The 16,714-nt window shown below is 37.3% G+C and overlaps 1 protein-coding gene across 1 annotated transcript in view; it reads right to left on the bottom strand.

Annotated features, from left to right (window-relative positions):
* Positions 1 to 16,714, bottom strand: part of DENND4A (DENN domain containing 4A) — a 131,249-nt gene that overhangs the window by 88,397 nt on the left and 26,138 nt on the right. The window contains exons 2-3 of the mRNA XM_077746935.1: positions 15,580 to 15,658; positions 5,192 to 5,524 (exon numbers count right to left, since the gene is read on the bottom strand). Of these exons, the coding sequence (XP_077603061.1) occupies positions 5,192 to 5,502 (311 nt within the window). The 5' untranslated portion in view covers positions 5,503 to 5,524; positions 15,580 to 15,658. The remainder of the gene's footprint in view (positions 1 to 5,191; positions 5,525 to 15,579; positions 15,659 to 16,714) is intronic.

Genomic DNA, 16,714 nt, shown 5'->3' with positions numbered 1-16,714 from the left:
TGTCTCTGTATCTTGAGTTCCTTGCAACATTTCCCTCAGAGTCCCCCTCAAGATTTCTTGTAGAGCTGGTTTCGTGGTGACAAATTCTTTCAATTTTTGTTTACTTGGAAAGACTTTTATCTCTCCTTCTATTCTGAATGACAGGCTTGCTGGATAGGGGATTCTTGGCTGCATATTTTTTCTGTTCATCACATTGAAGATCTCTTGCCATTCCTTTCTGGCCTGCCAAGTTTCAGTAGACAGGCCTATCACCACTCTGATGGGTTTCCCTTTGTATGTTAGGGCCCTTTTATCCCTAGCTGCTTTCAGAATTCTCTCTTTGTCCTTATATTTAGCCAGTTTCACTATGATATGTTGTGCAGAAGATTGATTCAAGTTACATCTGAGGGGAGTTCTGTGTGCCTCTTGGATTTCAATGTCGGTTTCCTTCCCCAGCTTAGGGAAGTTCTATGCTATAATTTGTTCAAGTACTCCTTCAGCGCCTTTCCCTCTCTCTTCCTCTTCTGGAATTCCTATGAAACGGAGATTATTCCATTTGATTGTATCGTTGAGGTCTCGAACTCTCCTTTCATGTTCCTGTATCAGTTTTATCTTTTTCTCGGCTTCCTCTTTTTCTATAATTGTGTCTTCTAAATCACTTATTCCTCTTTCTGCCTCTTCAATCTATGCATTGGATGCCTCCATTTTATTCTGCATCTCATTTAGAGCATTTTTTCATTCATCACAACTATTTTTAAGCTCCACAGTCTTTGTAGCAATAGTTTCTCTGATGTCTTCCAATGCCTTTTTCAAGCCCAGCGATTAATTTTATGACTATTGTTCTAAATTCTTGTTCAGTTATTTTGCTTATATCTATTCTGAGCAGTTCTTTAGCTGTCAATTCTTCCTGGAATTTCTTTGGAGGAGAGCTCTTTCGTTTTGTCATTTTGGTTAGCTTTCTATCTCTTGTTAGTTTTAAGAGCTTGTTATGCACTCTGTTCCTGTGAATGCTCCTGTACCAAAGAAGGCTCTTTCACTGTCCAGGGCCTGTCCGTTCAGAAGTGTTCTTTGAATGGTGTCTCTTGGTCTCTCTTGTTGAGACCTTGGTTATTTATTTTCCTACTCGTAGTGGTATTTGGGACTCTCCACCATGTGTACTTTGGCTTGTTTCTTGAGGTAGCCCTCCAGTCCCTGCTCCTGGCTTCTGCTTGAACTGGTATCTTAAATGAATGGTATGCATCTCTTTTTTGGACTTTGAAGATCCACCAGGTATGACCAAGTTTGCACTGGCTCAGAGTTCAGATGAAAAGACTTGAAGCCCCGTGGCTTGGGTGCCAAATGATGGGGTTTTGGAGTGAGGGTGGGGTTCAGAGCTGATGGCCAAGAAAGAATTCTTGAAGATGTCTTTGGTGTAAAAAGGTGATTTTATTAAAGCATGAGGACAGGACCCATGGGCAGAAAGAGTTGCCCCTAATCTTTTGAAAAGAAGATCTAACAGCTGGCTTACTTTCCCAAGCCATTTACTAGATACATAAGCTTTAGAAGAAGCAATAGAGTAGCTCTTCTGAAACCAACTTAAAATTACTACAATTCATTCATGAATTAACAGAATACAAATTGATTCTTTTTTTAAAGTAGGCTTCATGCCCAGCATGGAGTCCAACACTGGACTTGAACCGTGACCCTGAGATCATGACCCTGCGATTGTGAGCTGAGATCAAGAGTCAGCCGCTTAACTCACTGAGCCACCCAGGTGCCCCAAAATTGATTTTTAGTGTAACTTTTTGATATCAAACATTAAGTGACAGAATTTTTGAAGTAGAAGAAATTTCAGGAGCTCTTCCAATTAATTCTATCTCCCCTTAGGCATTAGTAAACACGACTATCCACTTTTAGACTTAATATAATATGAGATGAACCTTTTATAGCCCCTACTAGTAACATTGGTAGGGATATAGATATATTCTCTATTTTTATTTTCTTAAGTTTATTTATTTTGAGAGAGAGAGAAAGCACCTGTGGGGGAGGGCAAGAGTGAAGGAGTGAGAGAAAGAACTCCAAGTAGGCTCCCCACTATCAGTGCAGAGCCCGACATGGGGCTTGAACCCACGAACCATGAGATCATGACCTGGGCTGAAGTCAGGTGCTTAACTGACTGAGCCACCCAGGCACCTCTCTTTCCAATTTTAACTCAAATATTGTAAGTTAAACCTGTGCCTTTTTTGCAATTGAGCAATGAAAACAATAAAGTTAATCTTCATTCCTTATAAACTCTTCATCTATTTTGAAGACATTATTAGAGCTACCTGTAGTTTTCCTTTGGCCTTTTGCTTTCAGTTTTTCAGTGGGAATCTTATTTTTTTACCTTTAAAGTTCTGTTCCTCCTTTGCTCCATGTATATATGAATATATCTATTTTATACATCTTTACATTTATATATTCTCCCTTTGTATATGTAATATATATTATATAATGTATATAATGTCAACTTCTGCAAAGATTTGGGTTCTTTTTAAAAAATGTAAACTACATATATATGTAAAAGAGATATATATAAATGTGAAGATATATATATATGTATATACATACACACACACAAATATTCATTGTTAAAAAAATTTTTAATGTTTATTTATTTTTGAGAGAGACAAGAGTGTGAGTGGGGGTGGAGTAGAGGGGGGGGGGAGACACAGAATCTGAAGCAGACTCCAGGCTCTGAGCTGCCAGCACAGAGCCCAACACGGGGCTCAACCTCATGAACCATGAGATCATGACATGAACTGAAATCAGAGGCTTAACCGACTGAGGCACCCAGGCGCCCTAAATACTCATCTTTTAAAAAGAGCCCCAATTGGGGCGCCTGGGTGGCTTAGTCGGTTAAGCGTCCGACTTTCACTTAGGTCATGATCTCGCGGTTCGTGGGTTCGAGTCCCGCGTCGGGCTCTGTGCTGACTGCCAGCTATTTCAGAGTCTGTATCTCCCTCTCTCTCTGACCTTCTCCTGCTCACACGGTCTCTCTCTCTCTCCTAGAAATAAAAAAAAAAAAAAATAAGAGCTCCAATCTCACTTGTGGGGATGAGCACTGGGTGTTATATGGAAACCAACTTGACAATAAACTATTTGTAAAAAATAAAAAAAATAAAAAAATAAAAAGAGCCCCAATCTTTGCAAAAATTGATGAGCTGATCCTAAAATTCATATGAAAACTCAAGGGATCTAGAATGGCCAAAACAATCTTGAAAAAGAACATAGCTGGAAGATTCATACTTCCAATCTAAAAACTTAATCAAAACTATGTACTGGCACAAATACAGATATGCTGACAAATAAAATAGAATTGCAAGTCCAGAAATAAACCCATACATCTATGGCCTATTAGTTTCTGAAAATGGGGAAAGAATCACCTCCTCAACAGATGGTACTAGGACAACTGGATATCCATAAGCAAAATACTGAGGCCGGATCTCTTCCTCAACCATATACAATAACTGAGTGAAAACAGACCAAAGATTGAAATATAAAGTCTAAATGTATACAACTCTTAGGCAAAAACTTAGATGTAAATCCTCAAGACTTAGAATTAGTAAAAGCCTTCTTAAACAGGATGCCAAAACACAAGCAACCAAAGAAAAAATAGGCAAATCAGATTTGATCAAAATTAAAAGCTTTTGGGGCGCCTGGTGGNAAAAAAAAAAACATTAAAAAGAAAAGAAATTATTATAAAATTAAAAACTTTTCAGCTTCAAAAGATACTATAAAGAAAGTGAAAAGACAACCCACAGAATGGGAGAAAATATTTGTAAATTATATATCTGATAAGGGACTTGTATCTAGAATATGTAAAAGACTCTCAAAGCTCAAGAATAAAAAGATAAGCCAATTAAAAAATGGGTAAAGGACTCTAAACAGATATTTCTCAAAGGATTTACAGGTGGCCAATAAGTATGTGAAAAAATGCTCAACATTATTAGCCATCAAGTGAATGCAAATCAAGACTACAATGAGGTACCACTAGGAAAGCCACAATCAAAACGACAATACAAAATGTTGGGTAGGATGTGGACACACTGGAACCTTCATACACTGCCAGTGGGAATGCAAAGTAGTGCAGCTTTTTGGGAAGACAGTTGGCAGTTCCTAAAAAGATTAAACAGAGTTATCAAATGACCCAGCAATTGTACTCTTAAGTATATATAAGGGAAATGAAAACATATGTCCATATAAAAATGTATATATGATTATTTCCAGCAGCATTATTCATATTAACCAAAAAGTGGGAATAACCCACATGTCCATCAAACTGATGAATAAATTATGAAAACAAACAATTTATGGTACATCCATAAATGGAACATTAGTCAGCCATGTAAGGGAATGAAGTACTAACACATACTACAACATGAATAAACCTAGAAAACATAATGCTAAGTGAAAGAAGCCAGGCACAAAAAGTATTATTTTTTTTGCCTCAGAATATGATTCCATTTATATAAAATGTCCAGGGTAGGCAAATCCACAGAGACAGAAAGGAGAATAAGCATTGCCTTCAGCTGAGGGGATTAGGCAGCATGGGACAGCAGCTAAAATGAGTACAGGATTTCTCTCTAGAGCATAATAAAAATGTTCTGAAATTTACTGTGGTGATGGTTGCACAGCTCTATAAACTATACTAAAAACTACTGGATTGTACAATTTAAATCGGTAAATGTCATGGTATATGTATGAATTCTATCTCCGTAAAACTGTTATGGGGGAAAGAAGCCCTAAGTTCAGTATCATATCCTAAGTAGAGCACTAATTTACCTCAAGATCCTTGTTTGAAGCTTACAGACTTAAGCATCCACCTGCAGTGATCATTACAACTGATGCTCAAAAGCCATCCTTTTCTAGTATTTTTAAAATGATTAAAATGTTTACGGTCAGGACAAACACTAGTTTTCTGGTACTTTACTGTAGAAGTTTCAAAGTCTCTCCCCTACCTTTGACAGAAAGAAACTCTGGGAAGATGAAAGTACTGGGAACCTGCAGAACAAAGGGACACTCATATGGTATAAGGAACACAGAAAGAGAACACAAGATTCTAAACATGTCCCTATTTTTCTAAAGCTGCCACATCCTTATTAATGAATGAATTGAACAGTGAACTTCAAAATCTATAAGGAATATTATTTGGATCAATAACAATTCTTTAAAAAATAAATAAATACCTTACCCCAGATCTGTAAGTGGAGGTTTATCTCTTCCTCTTCTGTAGCAAAGGTAAATCTGTGGCCCCACAAGACTTCCATTATTGAGATCAGCTGACAATCCAGTTGGAGTAACATCAATACATATATAATCCCGTGGCACTTCCTCCCCAAGAGATTTAATAATAACTGCAACATCTGTGATAGGTTCTTTTGGTTTAGCTACTTTATGACAGGCATCATTGAAGTGAATTTCTTCTTCCAGAGGCTTTGAAACATCAGTTAATCCTGCTACAACAAAGTAGTCAGCAACACGAGGCCCCTTATCTTCAATCATCTTCCATTACAGAAGGTTACATCTAAAAAGAAAGTGAAAGACTAATATTCTCTAATAAATTAAATAAACAGAAGTGGTTTGTGTGTAAATAAAAATGGAAAACTATAAAAAGAACACTACTTCCCTGATAAACACAGTACTGTTTTACATTTCATTTTAATATGTAAAATATGTGACCTCTTTAAAAAAGAGGAATGGATTTGGCACTATTTTCTGAATATAAAGAATTTCTGAATACATGAATTTCCATTTTTAACAACGTGGAAGCCTGGATTACCTAATTAGACAGTACAAACAACAAAACACATCCTTGTAAATACATAGACTAACCTGTGAAAATGAAATCCCCAGGGCCCCAAAACACTGAGAAAACCAAAGACCAGAGCGCAGTGTATAAGCTGATAATGGGTGGGGAAAGTTTGCTGATCTCCTCTCCTCAGTAATCAAGGGGTTTGTGTTTTAAAAGGCATTACAGGGACAGGAGATAAGGCTTTAGGACCACTTAAGATAGGGATTTAGAACTGAAACATCTGCATAAAGCCAAGAGTCTCAAAGGACTATATCCCCAGTTAGAGTGGATTTAAAAAAATTCATCCGCTGGTACAGTGAGATGGGCCCAGCTTTTGGAGGGGAGGAGGTAAAAAGTCTTCTATGTGAATGTATAACAACGGGCCTACTCATACTTGGATATGAAGTCCATCTCCATGGACCCAAGAAGCTCCAAACAGATACTAACAATAACTGTGTTCCCAGGCTAGTGGTACCCCAGGGGAAGCAAATACAAAACAGTTCTAGTAGGGAACACTCTAAACCCAGGTTTTCCACAGATAAAGCCCAGCTGAAGATGACCTCCTATTCTAAAACTATAAAAACATACAAAGAAAAATCCACACTGAATGAGTCTAAGCAGCTACAACAAACAGAGGAAGTTCAAATAATAAAAGTACGGCAGAGATGTCAACAGTAATGCATGCTTATAACAAATTCAAAGAAAAAAATATGCAAAGTAAAATCTCATTATGTGTTTGCAAACACTTTAATAGCAAAATCTCCTTCAGGTGTCATTTAAACCTTATTTGTGTCTTTAACTAGGAGAATACACTCCCCAGAGTACTGTCATTGCTTATATAACACTTATAAGAAAAAAGTTTAATATACAGAGCAGATATTTTCCAACATACATCTCATGTTAAACTAGGTTCCAATAAATGCAAAGAAAGGATTCCATGTTCAAATAAATTAGGTATATACACTTCATGTTTCTTTCATATATTTATAATAAAATATATAAAAATATTTATGCCTCAGGAGTCCTCTGCTTATTAACTTTGCTTAGCCCAGGATTTCCCAAATCTACTTGAACAACTGGGAACCCTATTTTCCCACTTAAAAACTAGAAAAAAAACCTCAAAACATGCTTTAGAAAGTGCTACATAACTTCCCTCTGTAGATTATAAAATAACTGAGGACAATTTTTTAATGGAGTATATTTGTTTACAATATAATTATCACCATTTTCATCAGAATCCCAAAACTTACCAAATTTCCTTTATTGCTAGTGCAATGAGTTTTTGGAATTCATGCCACATTTCTTGGAATCGGTATCCATTGCTCAAATACACTCTGTAAATATTCTCACTGTTTGCTTAGAAAACAAACCTAAAGAAGGATCAAATGTTCCTACTTCCTTTATTTATATGTATATGATTCCTATGTAGCGATTCCCTTACACATTAAGATTTCTGCACAAAATAAAGGGCTTAAACTTCAGAAATAGCTCCTGGCCTGACAGTAAAGAGGAAGTAATAACCTGTCTCCTGAGAAGATTCTGTTAAACACTGAGTAGTCCCTGTCAGCTCACTACATGTAACAGGTGCTCCATGAAAAACAAGTAGTTTTACCCAGTTGATCATCTATCCATTTCTAAAAATTTTTTAATGTTTTTTTAAAATTTATTTCTGAGAGAGAGAGAGAGAGAGAGAGAGACAGCATGATCAGGGAAGGGTCAGAGAGAGAGGGAGACACAGAATCAGAAGAAAGGCTCCAGGCTCTGAGCTAGCTGTCAGCACAGAGCCCAATGTGGGGCTCGAACCCACAAACTATGAGATCATGACCTGAGCCGAAGTCGGATGCTTAACCGACTGAACCACCCAGGCACCCCCTATCCATTTCTAAAATGAAGGACAAAAGCATCTTTTTTAAAAAAGCACTTTTGTATTAAACCTTTTTTTTCATTTCATTAGTCTTTGAAAATATTTTTTTAAATATTTTATTTATTTTTGAGAGAGTGATAGAGACAGCATGAGCAGGGAGGGTCAGAGAGAGAGGGAGACACAGAATCCGAAGCAGGCTCCAGGCTCTGAGCTAGCTGTCAGCACAGAGCCCGATGCAGGGCTCGAACCCATGAACCGTGAGATCATGACCGAAGCTGAAGTCAGACGCTTAACTGACTGAGCCACCCAGGTGCCCCTGAAAATATTTTTTAATGACTGCAAAGTATTAAATTTTTTTAACATTTATTTATTTTTGAGAGACAGAGAGAACATGACGGGGAGAGTGGCAGAGAGAGAGGAAGACACAGAATCTGAAGCAGGCTCCAGGCTCTGAGCTGTCAGCATAGAGCCTGACATGGGGCTTGAACTCACAAGCTGGGAGATCATGATGTGGGCTGAAACTGGATGCTTAACCAACTGAGCCACCCAGGTGCCCCTGCATAGTATTTCTTTTTTAATGAATATAACATTATTTAGCTATTTCCTTGTTGTTGATCACTTTTACTTCTACTTACTTTGCTAATATTTTTAAAAGCTATGATGAATAATCTTGAAAATAAACCTCTGGCTACAACTCTTTTTTTTTTTTTTTTAAGAGAGGGAGGGCACAAGTGAGCAAGGGGCAGAGAGAGAGAGAGAGAGAGAGAGAGAGGGAGGGAGGGAGAGAGAGAATCCCAGAAGGGACAGAAGAGAGGGAGAAGGAGAAAGATTGAGGGAGAGAGAAAGGGGCGAGGCTCACCCAAAGAGGGGCTTGTGTTTTTAGCTGAAGTGGGGCTCGAGTTTATGAACCTTGAGATTATGACCTGAGCCAAAATCAGATGCTTAATGACTGAGCCAACCAGGCACCCTGGCTACAACTCTTAATATTTCTTCAGAATAAATTTATTAAAGTAGAATTGCTAGTCAAAAGTTACATAACCAAGCCTCTATATATGTTTATTTGCTTTTATGTGTGCATGAATTTTAAGCTATAAGCTCATGATAGATACAAATATTAAAAATACCTTGGTAAAACACGTTCCTTTCATTATAATGAAGACATTTAAATACTCTCCATTTCCCTAGNAACGTCATGTTATTTAAGTTGTTTTTTTTTTTTTTTTAAAGTAATCTCTACACCCAACATGGGCCTTGAACTCATGACTCCAAGATCAAGTCGCATGCTCTTCCAATTGAGCCAGCCAGGTACCCTTCTTTGTGTTATTTAAACTGAAGCATAGAGTCACTATGGCATACTATATAGTTTTATGTATTGCTATGCGGAAAGAAGGGAAAGAGAATGAGAACAGTGCTATCATGAAAACGTACATATATTTAATAAGTTCTTTTGAAAGCTACTACCTTAGATGTTGGAAATAAAAACAGCTATTATACTAATAAGCAGATATGTGAGAGAAATTTGTATCAAAAAATAATTTTGTTACATCTTCCTGACTCACAAATTTTAATGATTTGAACTCATTCACTGACTACAGTTAACTACTAAAGGGGAACAAATTCTTCTTCATCAATACATATAAGAAAATAATCAACTTTAAAGTGGTGATAAAATCCTCTTACATTTATTAACAGAAAAGAAAATGATGTATCCCTCCAGTTCTCTTGCCTTGATGTTGTTTTCCATTTATTTATTTGGGGAAAGTGGATAGGAAGGGAAAAAATATTTTAAGGCACTGCTGACCAAGTAGATAATGCCAAGAACAGTTGGCAATATTACAGGTGACTTCTTACAAGATCTAAATGCGTTTTAATTCACTCAAAAAAAGAAGTCTATAAAGTCTACAATATTTAAAATGCACCTCTACTTTTTATTTTAAATCAACTGCTATCAAAGTAAGTTCGAGGTTTTGAACCTAGAGGGAAGGCATTGTTAAAAATTACAATGCAAAGAAAATACTGAAAATCTTTAATGTAGAAGTGAACAACAGTATTTTCTTTACTTCTATTTGACAGAGGATAAGCAGAGGAAGGGCAGAGAAAGAGGGAAACACAGAATCCAAAGCAGGCTCCAGGCTCCAAGCTGTCAGCACAGAGTCCGACATGGGGCTCGAACCCACGAACTGGGAGATGAGATCTGAGCTGAAGTTGGATGCTTAACTGACTGAGTCACTCAGGTATCCCACAACAGTATTTTCTGACAATTCCATTTAGGCAAGAGACTTCCACTGGTATGTAAAAATTACAATCCTCATGAAAAATACTACATACATATTAAGACAAAATGCCTTGTGTTGCCAAGAACTACCCATAGTTCCTTGGGTAGTTCCCAAAAGCATTCCTAGTTACACACAAAACTTGGACTTTTAGTGTAGTACATGAGAGCAAAATCCTCCCAAACAATTAGAAGGCACATAGGTAAGTTCCTTTTCTTTTTTTCCCTCTGTAGGTAAATGTCTTTAAATGCATTTAAATTGGGAGCCACACAAAATAAGCAATTGATCTAACAGTTCTGTAAATAATCACTGTAATGGAAAAACCCTGATATAACTTTACTCAAGCTGGAGTAATGATAATACTATGTCATTAACCAATCATTGTTTTATAATTCTTCTTTGTTCAACATGATATAGGTAGCTTAAGGAGTTAGTTTATAAAATGTTTATAGCCATCCTCTTAAAATTTCAGATACCTGCTCATCTAGTATTTCAGTTAAATGTACATCTATTTTCTTTGAGAACAGCAAACAAGAAGGATGTGCTCTCTATTCCTAAAAGGTATATGAGAACTAAATTAAGAAATCATTATTATAAGAAAGCTCTTACCCATTCAGCAATGGGTAATGGAGCAATTCAGTAATGGAGACTGGTTTGTTTTTCTCCCTTTATTATTATTATTTTTTAATGTTTATTTATTTTTGAGAGAGAAAGGCAGAGTGCAATCAGGGGAGGGGCAGAGAGAGAGGGAGACAGAATCCGAAGCAGGCTCCAGGCTCCGAGCTGTCAGCACAGGACTCGAACTCACAGGGCTTGAACTCCAGACGCCTAACCGAGCCACCCAGGTGTCCCTGTTTTCCTCCCTTTAAATATCTACCCAATCAATTCAGGTTCTTTTTTATTTCTTCTATCACTCCAGTAGGTCAAAGTGGTTAAGCATTTGCTACCTAGGCTAACTCTGAGGACAAGAAAATATAAGAGTGGAAATCATGGATAATATTTTATTTATTGTTTATTTATTTATTTAATATTTTATTTATTTCTGAGAGAGAGACAGCATAAACACGGGAGGCTCAGAGAGAGAGGGAGACACAGAATCTTAAAGAGGTTCCAGGCTCTGAGCTAGCTGTCGGCACAGAGCCCAACGTGGGGCTCGAACCCATGAACCGTGAGATCATGATCTGAGCTGAAGTCGGATGCTTAACTGACTGAGCCACCCAGGTGCCCCAGGGGATAATATTTTAAAGATATATGAAAAACAAAAAAGATGAGCATGGTTTTGCAAAATTATAAACAATTACTGAAATGGCAAAAGGAACAAAAGTCTTTCAGATAAGGAATGATAAATATTCACAAACTCAAGACTTACATATGAAAATGGTCAATAACACAATGGACCAATTCAACTACCCCTCACTACAGTTCATTTACATAAATAAGCTAAAAGCAACTTTCTTTTTTTTTTAAAGTAATTCCACAATTAAGGATGTATTCTAGCTCATCCTTTCTTATATTACCAAAACCAGAGACCCTCATTTCCATCCTTCCTAATTCATCTCTCATTTTTCTTCCAACGATGGTAACCTATCTGCTGTGTTACAAATTTAGTTTTGCTCCTTCCTCTTTGACAAACACTATTTCCTCTTTCTGGTTGATACATATTCATCATATTTGTTTATGAACTTAAGTTTATTTGGATTTTTATTTAACTTTATGAACTGTACAAAATAACTGAAAGGAAAAGAAATTGAACAATTCCATTCATAATAATAATTCTGGTTTATATTTGACAATGTTTCCTAGCTTTCTTTCAGAACAGAAAACATCCTCTTTTTTTAACGTTTAATTATTTTTGAGAGACAAAGACCGTGTGTGTGCAAGTGGGGGAGGGGCAGGGAGCTAGCGGGACAGAGGATCCAAAGTGAGCTCTGCACTGACAGCAGTGAGCCTGAAGCAGGACTCAAACTCATCAGCTGTGAGATCATGACCTGAGCCAAAGTCAGATGCTCAACCGACCGAGTGACCCAGGTATCCCCAAAAAAACATCCTTCAAACCCTTATGTATAATTACAATATAGACTATCAATATTTGTATAGTTATTTAATAAGTATTTTTCTAAATTGCTACAATCTTCATAATTATATTAAGGGGCTATATAATATCCCATCAAATAGAACTATACACTGTAACTACTACCCCATTTTTACATTCCCAGCCAGTACTTAAAGTAGGACAGGCAGGTGCTTAAAAAAGTTATTTGTGCAAACTAATGCAGCCATTCTGGAAAACAGTATGAAGGTTCCTCAAAAAATTAGAAACAGAACTACCCTATGACCCAGCAATTGCACTACTAGGTATTTACACAAAGGATACAAAAATGCTGATTCGAAGAGGCACATGCACCCCAATGTTTATACAAGTGCTATCAACAATAGCCAAATTATAGTTTGTCTTTTATGTTTTATTTATTTTAGAGAGAGAGAGTAGGGGAGGTTCAGAAAGAGACATAAGCACAGAATCTGAAGCAGGCTCCAGCCTCTGAGCTAGCTGTTAGCACAGAGCCCGACGTGGGGCTCAAACCCACGAACTGTGAGACCATGGCCTGAGCTGAAGTCAGATGCTTATCAAACTGAGCCACCCAGGTGCCCCAACAATAGCCAAATTATAGAAAGAGTTCAAATGTCCATTGACTGATGAATGGATAAAGAAGATGTGATATATATATAGATATATATGTGATATATATATTGATATATATGTGATATATATATATTGCATATATGTATGCAATGGAATACTACTTGGTGATGAAAAGAATGAAATCTTGCCATTTGCAACTATGTGGACAGAACTAGAGCGTATTATGCTAAGTGAAATAAGTCAGAGAAAGACAATGTTATATGATTTCACTCATATGTGTAGTTTGAGAAACACAACAGATGAATATAGGGGAAGGAAAGGAAAAATAAGATAAAAACAGAGAGGAGGCAAACCATACTAGACTCTTAAACACAGAGAACAAACTGAGGGTTGTTGTAGGGGAGGTGGATGGGGTGGTGGGTTTAAATGGGTGATGGGCATGAAGGAGGGCACTTTTTGGGATGAACACTGGGTGTCATATGTAAGACATGAATCACTGGGTTCTACTCAAGCCATGACTACACTGTATGTTATCTAACTTGAATTTAAATTAAAAAAAGAACTTATGTAAAAAGTTAACCCAAATTAAAAGACAAAACTTGGAGAAATACATGAAAAAAATATTTAAGCTAGATGAGTGAATAGTTCACTTTAAAACCCTCAAGCAGGGGCACCTGTGTGGCTCAGTTGGTTGAGCCTCCAACTCTAGATTTGGACTCAGGTCATGATCCCAGCGTCACGGGATAGAGCTCTGGGTCAGGCTCTGTGCTAAGCCTGGAGCCTGATTAAGATTTTCTCTCTCTCCCTCTGCCCCTCTCCCCGGCCTGCACACTCATACACACTTTTTCTCTAAAATAAAAACAATATAAAAAAATAAAAATAAAAAAATAAATCCCTGAAGCGTGTTATACTAAATGTAAGGTCTTTTTTCTATAATTCAGAATCAACTTTCTGAACTTCGATACCTTAAATATTGCCTGTAGTTGCTGAATGTAGAACAGACATAGATAATGTAGACGATTTGAATCTAGTAACCAATAACCAAAACCAACAGGGCCTTAAATAAAATCAGAAGTTTACCAAGTGTTTCATTAATTCATTCATGATATTTTCATAAGTACTTATTCAGATCTAACACTATTCTAGAAGCTGGTGATAGACAACACTGATGAAAGCAATAGCCTCTGCCTTCAAGGAGTTTCCTAATTCTACTTTTCCACATCTCTTCCTATACTTTTTCTTTCTTTCTATACTTTTATTCTACCTCTCGCCATCTTTTCTCCTATTGCACTTCCAGATTTCAAGTGCTGGCCTTCAACCTGCCCAAAGTTTCTGTACGATTTCCGCCCCTAAAGTCCCATGGATAGACATGTGCCTTACTTCATTGTCCCTTCCCCCCATCTCCTTGAAAACTGGCACTCCTTCAGTGTCAGCATTGTATGGAAATCTTGAAAGAAAAGAAACCTTATTTGTGCATTTAACAACAGAGTGACTTTCTTGTTTTTCTTTTTTTTCTTTAATTTTTTTATGTCTTTATTTTATTTTGAGAGACAGAGACAGAGAGTAAGTGGCAGAGGGGCAGAGAGAGAAGGAAACACAGAATCTGAAGCAGGCTCCAGGCTCTGAGCTGCTAGCACAGAGCCTGACGCGGGGCTTGAACCCACAGACTATGAGATCATGACCTGAGCCAAAGTCAGCCGCTTAACCAACTGAGCCACCCAGGCACCCCTTGTTATTCTTTTTTTAAAATTTTTTATTTGAGAGAAAGAGAGCTCGCACAAGACAGGAGAGGGGCAGAGGAAGAGAGAGAATCTTAAGCAGGCTCCACACTCAACGTGGATGCAAGGCTCAATTCGAGGACCCTGCGATCATGACCTAAGCTGAAATCAAGAGTCAGATGCTCAACTGAGTGAGCCATCCAGGCGCCTCAAATGTGATTTTTAAATTTTTTTTAATGTTTTATTTATTTCTCAGAGAGAGAGAGACAGCATAATCAGGGGTGGGTCAGAAAAAGAGGGAGACACAGAATCTGAAACAGGCTCCAGGCTCTGAGCTGGCTGTGAGCACAGAGCCTGACGTGGGGCTTGAACACACGAACCGTGAGATCATGACCTGAGCCGAAGTCGGATGCTTAACTGACTGAGCCACCCAGGTGCCCCCAAATGTGACTTTTTAAAAACAGGCTTTTTAGGGGTGCCTGGGTGGCTCAGTCAGTTGAGTGTCTAACCTTGGCTCAGGTCATGATCTCATGGTTTCAGTTCGAGCCCTGCATCGGACTTGCTGCTATCAGTGCAAAGCCTGCTTCAGAACCTCCATCTCTCTCTCTCTCTCTCTGTCCCTCCCCTGCTGTGCTCTCTATCAAAAATAAACCTTTTTTAAAAATGCCTTTCAAACAATAAATAAAAATAAGCATTTTAACTCAAGTTAACGGACTATGTGGGGTAAATTTCTTGAGCAAAGCAGGTTTACTTGTCTCTTAGTCTAATCTGGAGCCACCTTCTCTCTCAATATCTATTCCCAAGCAAAAACCAACAGACACACACAAAAAAATCAAAACAAAACTATGTAATTTGAGAGCTCCCTTTTGGACAATTACTAACCTTTGATTTATTACAAAAACAACAAAAAAACTAAGCTGGGAATAATAGACTTTTAGAGGGGAAACGGTCTTATTACTTATCCTAGTCTAATCAATCATTTTATAGCCAAAGAAACTAAAACACAGAAGGTGGTTCACCTAAGGATACCTAGCTAGTTAGTGGCAAACAAGGCAAGAACTCTTTAACCCAGTATTCTTTACTTGAGGATGAGGACTCCAATAATAGTAATAGTGACCCAGAGCACCTTAAGACATCTTTCAATAAGGTATTTTGTATCACTTGTTATTCACCATCATTATGTGGTGAATATATGCCAAATTCTGTTAAGTGACTAGTAAATTAACTTTTCAGTCTTTAACACAGAAAACAGCTAATAGAAACAAATCAAATGAAAAAAAAATCCTACTTACACATTACTGAAGGCCTTTCTCTGAAAATGATGCCAGATCTCAATTTGTGAATTCTGCAAGCCTCACAGTTTGAGAAAGACTGTATTGAAAAGAATAAAAATTGAACTTACATTAATCCCAATGAAGTATTTCTCCCTAAGATGCCCATGGATAACTAAAGTTCTGTTAATAATGGTAATTTTTGAAGAAAATGATTGCATATATTGTTTTCATATGCTTAAGAATAAGTAATTTTCAAACACCAGCTCTTCCATAAGCACCTTTGAGTCAAGAATAGCAACACACTTTATAAAAAAAAAGGGAGGATGTGGCTCAGTTGCTTAAGCATCCAACTTCGACTCAGGTCATGACCTCACACTTGGTGAGATTGAGCTCTGCATTGAGCTCTGTGCTGACAGCATGGACCCTGGAGCCTGCTTCAGATTCTATGTTCCCTCCTCTCTCTCTCTGACCCTCCTCTGCTCACCCTGTCTCTCTCTCCCTCTCTCCAAAATAAATAAAAACATTAAAAAAAATTTTTTAAAAAGGGCAGATAATGACAAAATAAAGAATAAATAATGGCACAAAACAGTAAAGGTGGCACAAAACAGCAGCAAGGAGTATAAGAATGAAAAAAATGCCTATTTCTGGGGCATAATGTATAGTATTTCATTCCTACAATAAAATATACATATTCAAGACAATTTAAATATAGATGCAAGTAACTTCCATCTATGTAACAAGTTTCAAAGAAGTCAATACTTGAAAGTATTTTCCCTTTATTACAGATTTTCAAGTTTTTTTTTTTTTTTTGGTTGTTGTTTTGTTTTTTATTTTGTGAGAGAGAGAGTGTTAAGGAGGGGCAGCAAGAGGGAGAGAGAAAATCCCAAGCAGGCTCTGCACTACCAGTGCAGAGCCCAATGCAGGGCTCAAACTCACAAACCTCAGCCGAAATAAAGAGTCAGATGCTTAACCAATGAAGCTGCCCAGGTGCACCTGTTTTCTTAATTTCTCTAATAGTTCATTATTAGTGTATGGAAACACAACAGATTTGTTCTATTTACTTTGTATTTTGCAACCTTACTGAATTCATCCCCAGTACGATAGGTCAATGAACTTCCTGCAACTATACATGTTAAATTATCTTTCAGCACAG

The sequence above is a fragment of the Crocuta crocuta genome, unplaced genomic scaffold (genome assembly GCF_008692635.1).
Source record: "Crocuta crocuta isolate KB4526 unplaced genomic scaffold, BGI_CrCroc_1.0 scaffold130, whole genome shotgun sequence".
Lineage (NCBI taxonomy): Eukaryota > Metazoa > Chordata > Mammalia > Carnivora > Hyaenidae > Crocuta > Crocuta crocuta.
This window is presented reverse-complemented; position numbering and strand designations above follow the sequence as displayed.